The 9732-nt window shown below is 31.5% G+C and overlaps 1 protein-coding gene across 1 annotated transcript in view; it reads left to right on the top strand.

The window, feature by feature from the left end:
• Positions 1 to 8: 8 nt before the first annotated feature.
• Positions 9 to 9732, top strand: part of LOC139503605 (nephrocystin-3-like) — a 34945-nt gene continuing 25221 nt past the window's right edge. The window contains exons 1-7 of the mRNA XM_071293414.1: positions 9 to 89; positions 2600 to 2896; positions 4585 to 4798; positions 5444 to 5585; positions 7253 to 7402; positions 8069 to 8202; positions 8652 to 8750. Coding sequence (XP_071149515.1) covers positions 2652 to 2896; positions 4585 to 4798; positions 5444 to 5585; positions 7253 to 7402; positions 8069 to 8202; positions 8652 to 8750 — 984 coding nt within the window. The 5' untranslated portion in view covers positions 9 to 89; positions 2600 to 2651. The remainder of the gene's footprint in view (positions 90 to 2599; positions 2897 to 4584; positions 4799 to 5443; positions 5586 to 7252; positions 7403 to 8068; positions 8203 to 8651; positions 8751 to 9732) is intronic.

Raw genomic sequence — 9732 nt, 5'->3', positions numbered from 1 at the left:
CCGTAACCGGTCTAACTTTTAGACTTTCATGAAATGTCAAAACAGTTTTAACACGGTTTGAACGACCTGAGATACATCTGACTTGACAGGTTTTAAATAGTTATATGGTGTGAAAAATAAGGAAACAGTGTATTTCTTCTTTTTTTAGTTTATCTATCCAGTTATGGATCACCACAAATATCTGTATTTGAATCTTTTAATGATACACAGTTTAAAAGTCTAAAAAAAAATAAGGTATTTTGAATTTTTCTGTCTTCAATTTTTAGGCACATGTTAAAGGATTAAAGTTAGTAAACCTTGAGAATACTCTTATGTTATCCGGAGTCAGTAGCTAGGGTTGAAATGAGGGTTGTAAAGCCCTTTACCGTCCGGTGTTAATCTTACATTTTTGGCTACCCTTAGCGTCAAATTGGTCGAAACTTTATCATTGTTTCATTAAAACATCCTTCTCATGATTTGTCAGAGGTCTCAAATAACTATTGTCACTCAGGGAAAAAAATTAATGTGATTCATCAAAATCTGTCGATTGTTTTATCTTCTTAAACATGCATTAAACATGTTAAAAAAAAGTACATTTGATCACCATGCACCAACAATTACTGTTAATGTCATTTGGCAATTTTTACTATTATTCGTCATGAAGGTAGCCCCATTAGGACCCTCTGAAATGATGTGGATGCCAAACTATAGGGTGCATATTGCAGAGCAAAGCACAGCTAAAAAAGTTCAAGTGGATTGATGTGAAACTTTTTGGGGTACTAATAAATTTATGAAAAAAATGTGTTTTCTGGGACAATTTTCACTGTTTACACATGTTGCATGACTTTGTGTACTCCCCTAGAATCTGACGCTCGAGAGTTAGAGTTTTGTTTCATTGAATAAATATGTGCCTTGAAAGTATTTAATAGGGTTCCAATAAAAAACTTTCCTCCTATTTTTTGGTTATGATGTGTACAAATTTACAGATAATTGATGACAACATCTAGGCAGCGTGGGTAACATGCAAACTTTGTGCCACAACTGTCGTGATCATGATGATCATTTCATAACTTTTAGAAAAAGTTAGAATAAAAAATAATAAGGATCTTGAGTTCATTAGCATGATTAGTATATTGATTTTTGGTTTTATTGATTTTCTTACTGTTATTGGGAACTTTGTACTCTTTTTAAGGAAAATATAAACACTACTTATTATCATGAAAATATTATGGTGTGTTATTGCTGTTTGAAATTCAAATAGCCATACTTCACAATTAATTATTCAGACTACATGACACGGTGCATTATTTTTAGCAACATGAATGTTCACTTAGATGTTCACTGTTCAAGAATCAATACAAACATTTTACTTATATATTCATGTACATTCCAAGTGAATACAAATAAAAAATTCACCTACCCTATATAGATATATAATTTATTTTCTTTAGAATTGTTTATAAGACTGGTAATTCCTTTAGGTTTCACCTCTTTGATATACACTGTCTGAAAAAATGAACACTTTTTTTTTTAATTTATAAAAGTAAAATGACAAGTGACAAAACATAACAGGTGATTAACCTTATCATAGGAAAATTATCTGGGTGATAATTGGCCAAACATCACGTTGGATACTTACAACCTTGTTTATGAAAGTATACCTACTAAAATGATATGTGAAGTTAGATAATCCTGCACAATTATCTCCCTTCATATTATTTTTTTATTTGGTAGGGGGAACACAGTTGTCGTCCTTTGATTTTCCTTGTCCACAAATATAGTCTCTGGTGTGGACAGTGTGTTACTTGCTACTTTTTTTTTTACCCCTTCCAAAGTTCTTTTTCATGTTACATGTTCATGCCTCAAATAGCAAGCAGGGGGGTGAAATAACACTTAAAGAATGTAGGTCATGAATTTAAAAGTAAATTAGTGGTTTGGTCCAGGTTAAAAATTTGCATTTCGTGAAGTTGTCAAAAGATTTCAAGACCCCCTTAACATAAATTGTCCATATTTTGAGTGATGAAGTTTTCTATAATTTTGTTATAGTCTGTCCCAAAAGTAGTACAACACACTTAGAAAGTGAAGGTGGTATTTTTAAAATTTTTATTTATTGTCTGAAAGAAATGCACTACAAAATATCTGTGTTCTCAGACCAGGTAAGGTGTCATCTGTCTCATCATGAACCATAAAAAATGTTCAACTTTCATAACTGCATGATCATAATGTTCCAAAATATTACATGTATCATCAATAATCATTAACTAGCAAAAATGTTCAACTAATTCTTTCATAACTGATCCTTGATTCTGTATTTAATTTGTTTTTGTGAATTTGTTATCTAATACCAATTTTCATGTATTTAGTGTTTATAATGAATTGTAATATCTAAAGAAGTACAAATTGTCGATATGCTTGTATGCACAATTTGGCAAAGCCAGGAAATCATATATTCACCAAAATGCATTTTTTTCTCTCCATGTTCACAATTCACGTACATGATCCACAAAAATTGGACTACATGAAAATAAATGAATCCACACAAGTTAAGTATGTCATTTAACAAAGAGAAGAAAAAAAAACCAATTTCCTGTAATGTAATTTTTTTCTGTTTTCTTTTTAGCTTCAACAAAGTATTCCAAGGTGATATGTGATTCTGTTGAACCTTTGTGACCATGGGAACAGGGGGGTCATTTCTACATAATCCTGAGGATGATGATATCCTTGGAAAGGACCTGGATGGAAGCAGTAGAGGTGTCATCAAAAGAATACCGATAGAAATTAGACCAAGAGGTCGACTTGGTCTTAAAAGTGGGTCCAGTCGTAAAGGGCCAAAAGGTGGAAGTCTTAGCTCTGCCCTTTCTGTAGAGATAGAGAACACAGAGGTAGAGCGGATAAGAAAAGAGTTTGAGATGTACAGGTATTCAATATTTTTATTTAAGTTATTTCCCTTTTCATTTAGAATTGTCTTTCTTTAGTTAGTGTACATTTTGTGGTTGCAGTCTTGTACAGAAATTGACTGCTCCATAGGCTTACATGCTAAACAGCTGATCTTTGAAAATAAAAAAATAAAAAATGCTACATAGAAAAAAATGTTCATGTTCATATCATGTATGAACTAATGTGAAATTGTGATTTAATTTAAGAAAAAAAAGTGGTCATGCCATGAAGAATAAAAAACTCTATAGTCAAAACATGTTTTTTCTACTTCCTGTTTGCTGTTTTAACTAGGCTGCACCACTTCCAGTAAACATGATATCCTTCAATTTTCCTGGATTGATATCCCCGAAAAAATGCTAATTTTTTTTCAATCTACATATACATGTATATGTTTCAATTCAGCATGAACTTATAATCATCAGAAAAAAATTGAGTCCAGAAAAAAATGGACAATTTTGTTTCCCTACATGTTTTGACATGCACCGGAAACTGGAGTTGTAATACAAGACTGGTACCTTGCTTAAACCGCAAAAGGAGCATTTTTTTCTGGAATTGTTGTGCAGTAGTCAAATGGTCGCCCCCTTACTCATTGATACTGTAACATTGAATATGAAAATTGTCACTTGTTTCAGGAAAATACAAGGTTAATTTTTTCACCAAATATTTCATGATTATTTGATATTTTATGACTGTAATTTTGATTACTTGATTATCTTGTTTGAAAATTAATGAATGATTATGTGACTATATTGGTAAGAATTTGTGATTATGTGATTACTTGGACAACCCCCATGAGGGACCTTTTGAAGAGCACTAAATACTATACATGTATGATGTAGGTAGAGACTATTTGAATAATTGATAAGTTATTTTCACAAAAGTGTCATTCTTTGCCAGTATATAAAATGCAGAAGATAATAAAATAAGGTTAAAAAAAAAATATGAATGATATGTATAAAGTAGGATTAAGACTTCCCTTGGTGAACACCTTAAATCTACAGAAATTGTCATCTTTAATCTATTTATATTTTCTCTTGAATAGAAAGATTGAGATAAAAAAAATCTAAAGAAATCTAAATTTTCTAAAATTTCTTGTATTGGAGAATAAACAAAATTGTCAACTTTAAATGAATTAAATAACACTAAGATCGATTGGAATTTAAGTTACTCTCTAGGATAAAAGCAACAGGGAAACATTGTAACTGTTCAAAGAAATAATTAAATAAGTAAAAACAATGCTAATATATTAATGAAACACCATAACATACAAATACATTTACCTGACAGGGGCGGATGCAGGAATTTTCGAAAGGGGGGTGCTAACCCAGGGCACCCAGGGCAAAGGGGGGGGTGCAAAACATATGTCCCGATACAAATGCATTGATCGGCAAAAATAAAGGGGGGGTGCGCACCCCCGGAACTCCCCCTGGATCTGCCACTGCCTGAGACTGGAATATTGACCCCCTTCCCATATTCATCCAGATAGATTTAAAGGATTGTGTCCCTTGGTCTGTCAAATTTCGGATTTTCGTTTCAGTCAAACTGCAGGTATCTCAAAATATTTCTATTGTCCTGTTGACTTTGAGATATAACTAGAATTGGTTGTACCTATAAGAAAGAAAAAAAATTGAGGAAAAATATTATTCATTGCCAGAGTATATATTTCAGAATTAATAAAGACAATGAAATGGCTAACTCAAGTAGGAAAGAACAGCAACTAATAAGAGAAAACAAGAAACTGAAGGCAGAATTAGTAGTACTACAGAAAACATGCACTAACCTCCGGGGCGAGAGAGATATGTCACTTGAGGCGGAACAACATGCACTGATCAGGGCAGCTACATTTGAAGATGAACGAGGAAAACTGCAGAGAAATTTCAAAGTAAAACTTTTGACATGTTAATACTTTTTTATGGTGAATTATTTATTAAAGGTTGACTGAAGTAGAAACTATTTTGTTTCAATTTGTTTCATGGTAAATGTCTTTTCATGAAATTATCTGTTAGGGTTCAATAGAGAATAATGGGCAAACCTGAAATAAAGCCAGGGGAAAAACATAGAAAAAAAATAGGTAAAATAATCCCAAAGAATCAAGAAATGAGAAACTCTCATTGCAGTTCTGATATTTCATTATATTCATGTATAAATAACAAATTTGCTTTAATTTATGAAATAAGTGCTTGAAAAATAACAAACATTTAAAGAATAGAAACAAATTGAAAATTATGCTATATATTTTTAACAATAATCAGTATGATGGTCAAATATTCATATAATTTGTTCAGAAGTTTGATTGAAGGGGTTAAATGCAAAAAAAAACAACAAATAAACAACAACAAAAAATGGTAAACACTACCCCTGTGATCAGTAATGGCCTAATAGCTTAATTTTGCTGGAGAAAGCAGCAGAAGTTAATAACTTAAATAGCTTGCATTTGTCAAAAAAACAATCTGAAAGTCTAAGTCTTAAAAAAAATATTTTATATTGAAAGTTTGAATATGAAGGTTGTTTATTTTATTTTCATCAGATTTTCAGAGAAACAATGGAGAGAGAATTACAAAATATTTTAAGAGAAAAAAGAAGGTTGGAAAACAAATTGGCAAAAATTGCTTTAGGTTATTCCATAGAAGATGTTGATGCTCAATCCAGACAGGAATATGATGAAAATAGTAAGTAAATAGAAAATAGTAAGTTGAGTAAAAGATAACTTTGCTCTTTTGTAACTGACATCACCTATATTTCCATAAATAGAACATATAACAGGCTATTATTTGAACTTGGAATTATTTTTAATTATGGAATTTGCATAATTTCTTCTGCTTGAAATTTTATATAAAATTCCATGTTTATTCTGTACTTGAAAGTTCTGTGCTGCGTATAACACTGTCTTTAACAAAGAAGATAGTACATTTTCAATAGAATGTACTGTGCCGCGCACAACACTATCTATACAAAATACATTATACGGAAAGTGTTAGGAATGACTCAAACATTATAATACCAAATAAACATGGTATTTAAAAAAAATTTCAAGCACAAGAAATTATGCAAATTCCATAATTGAAAATAATTCCAAATTCAAATAATAGCCTGTTATATGTTACAACCTGAAACTTTTATTGTGTCAATTCTATTGAAGACATTGTAAGATAGATTTATTGAATGAAATTTCTTTTGATATTAAGATTAAGATGGATTGACACACATTGCTTTTGATGTTTAATAATATACAATAAGTTGTTGAGGTATGAATTCCAAATAGACAACTGTCCTAAATTATCCAAATGACATATATTTAAGCAGCTTTATGTCACCATATTGGCTTTCAACATTCAACAAATTCCATACTGTATAGTCAGTTATAAAAGACTTCAATATGATAAAATGTGAAACAAGTCCCGCCAAAAAAACCCCTGCTCATTTAGGACAAAACAAAAAACTTTTTTTTATTACAAACCAATTGTAACCACTGAATTTAAGGGTTCTGACTTGGGCCCAAAAAAGAGCTCAACTTAAGGAAGTTCGCTACTCAGTTAAAAAATAATCAGCTTTTCTTAACACTAGTACATATTGAAAGGGGATTAATAAAGGAAGCAAAAAAGCAAAAAAAAAAAAAATATATAGGTCAATGCGCTTGTTTTTGAGATATCAGCCATTGCAATTTTGGCAGGAAAATGTTTTCTCTTGATCTTTCATTGCTTTATCATTGACCAGTTAAAGTTCTCAAAATCTATTAAATAATGACAAGGATTTTCTAAGACTTTTACAGATGGCTTATGATTATACATATACAAGATTTATAAAAAGAAAAATGGGGGTTAATGGGCAAAGTGGTTTAAGGCATTCAAATGGATAAAACCAGAGGATTCTGAAAATCTGACAAAAATCCCAAAACATAACATCCTTAAGTATGTTTGTGTGCAGTCAATCGTGCACCTAACCTTTGACAGTTGTGTAACATAATAATATAAGAACAAGCTATTTTTCGTTCATTTTTTTATATAAATAAGGCTGTTAGTTTTCTCGTTTGAATTGTTTTACATTGTCTTATCGGGGCCTTTTATAGCTGACTATGTGGTATGGGCTTTGCTCATTGTTGAAGGCCGTACGTTGACCTATAGTTGTTAATGTCTGTGTCATTTTGGTCTCTTGTGGACAGTTGTCTCATTGGCAATCATACCACATCTTCTTTTTTATATAACAATCAGTTGGTAATTGGGAATTAAATCAGCCTGAATCACAAAACAACCACTAACATAAAGCAAGAGAGAAAAAAAACCCACAGAAGAACATAAAACACAGCTTGCTAAAAGACATTCTTATTTTTACACCACAGGTAACAACAACCCTGGTGAGTGGTGGCCCAATATGGATGGAGAGCCATCCCTCAGTAGTACAATGCAGCTACAACAACCATCACCAAGGTTACCAGAGTTTGTTCATAGTATGGTAGAACCAGAAGGCATGTTTACAAATGTCAATAAAGGTATTGTTTATCAGTAATTATTAGGTGCATTTTTATTTTGCAATTTTTGAAGACTGGAGAATAATGCAAGATTTATTATTGGTATTTGGGAAAACAGCATTCAGATATTTGTATCAGTTATCAAAATGCATGTTCTTATTATTGCAATACTCACCAAGTCACTTTAACCTTTATAAAAAACCTCGCAGTATTTTCTGGATTTATAACAATAGTTATTTCCCTTTGTTTAATGTAAAATAGCATTGACAGAGATTATAATTGTGCTGATACGACTCCCTTTTAAACATGTGTTTATCAAGAGTTGTCTTTCTTGTTTGAAGGGTTGATAATTCATTATTGTATAATTTTGCAATAGTTATGCTAGTGAATTATTGCTGTGCAAATGATTAGAAAAATTGTTTAATTGATAATCATATAATGACAAGTGAAAAAAAAAACAACATCAGGCTTTACAAAGCTACACATGACATTAAATGTTTCTGTAAATTTACATATTAAAGAAATGTTAGGCTATAGTGAATTTGGGACTAATTTATGAAAATAAAATGGCTGTGAACCACTCAACGCAAAGGCAGAATGTAGTTGCTTAATTCTGCATCATTAATACACTGTTGGATAGATTTCTAATTGTCAATCATGCCACGTTATATGCATATATATTTACAGAGGATTGGAGTACTGTATTATCCAATTTGTCACAGAATTTACCTAGTGCTCCCGAGCATTCACTCAGTCCTGTACTTAGAATCTACATATCTGCTCCCAGAGATACACATACAGAAGTGGAAATCCTTATCAAGGTAAGTTTTATATCTACAAGCCATCATTATTCATACACACTGATTACTGTGCTTAGAATCTACATTTCTGCTCCCAGAGATACACATACAGAAGTTGAAATCCTGATCAAGGTAAGTTTTCTACTGTCTTTAAGTTCCATGCTAACGATTAATATCATTTTTGCTTATACAGAAAACACATATAGTGGTTTAAAACCTAATCAAGATTAATCCACACATCAAACCATATACAATGAGTTTTGAGATTAGTTTTCCAGAGATTGGATTAAAGAGGTTGAAATTCTGATCTCTATATTTTTGTATTCAGACAATGAACATGCTTTTCAGGAGTCAAGTTAAAAAAATATTCAGACACTGTAAAATAAATAATGTTTGTAGAATTTATACATACCTATGTTACTGATTGTCTTCACCTTACAGTTATAGTTAAAATTCTGTTTTTATTTTAGGATTATTATCCACGTCTGCAGGCCATGTGTGAAACAGAGGGCAGAAGTTTAGTGATGACACACCTACCTTACGATGACACATCCACAGTATCACAACAGGTATACATATAATTAGACATAAATTTCATCTTGCCCACTATGTGGCAGACCATGATTCAACAATTGATTTACTTACTTCAATGGTATCTTGATGGCCAAATATAAAAAAAGGAAGATGTGGTATGATTGCCAATGAGACAATTCTCTACAAGAGACCAAATGACATAAAAATTAACAACTATAGGTCACTGTATGGCCTTCAACAATGAGCAAAGCCCATACCGCATAGTCAGCTATAAAAGATCTCGAATTGACAATGTAAGGGGTCATCCATAATTGTCAACCATTTTCCAAAGTGTACAAAACGTACACTTTTACAGACCCCCCACCCTCCCTCAAAAAGTGTACATCAACCATTTTCAGATTTCAAGAGAGGAATCAATCATTCTTAATAAAAAGAAGATCCTGTTTATTATATTTTAGTTTAATATAGAAATTTGCATTGAAAATAAACTAAAACATATCTGACTGTTTTTTTTTATGACATCTATCTGTGATGCTTGTGTTTTGTTAGAATAAAGAGTTCAAAGATTAGTGTTTCCCCTATCAATGAAAAAGGGCACCTAAAGCATGCAAAAGATTAACAAAAGGGTACATAAACTATGCTAAGAATCAAAGAAAGGGAAATGTATGGTTATATAAATGCATATATTACATTGGTAAAATATGGACTGACAGTTGTTGATGGAATCAGAGCTCAAGACAGCAACCAATAAAAGTGTAATGTTTTAAAACATTTTAAGTTTTTAAATTTCCCGTCTGTATTTCTATTTAAAAGGTCCCTGTAAATATGCCAATCATGGCACTATTATCGTTTATGTATATATACTGTAACGTGTACATATATTGGACAATTTTCAAGGTTAAGGTTAAACTTCATATGGAGGTGCTCCTAATTAAAGGAGGCTTATACTAAGAAAAATAGGTTTACTTCCGGTTTACTGGTTTACTGTTTTGGAATACATTACAAGGAAATTAATCG

The sequence above is a fragment of the Mytilus edulis genome, chromosome 14, assembly GCF_963676685.1.
Source record: "Mytilus edulis chromosome 14, xbMytEdul2.2, whole genome shotgun sequence".
Taxonomy (NCBI): Eukaryota; Metazoa; Mollusca; class Bivalvia; order Mytilida; family Mytilidae; genus Mytilus; species Mytilus edulis.
Note: the sequence above shows the minus strand (reverse complement) of the source record. Positions and strands in the feature narration are given on the sequence as shown.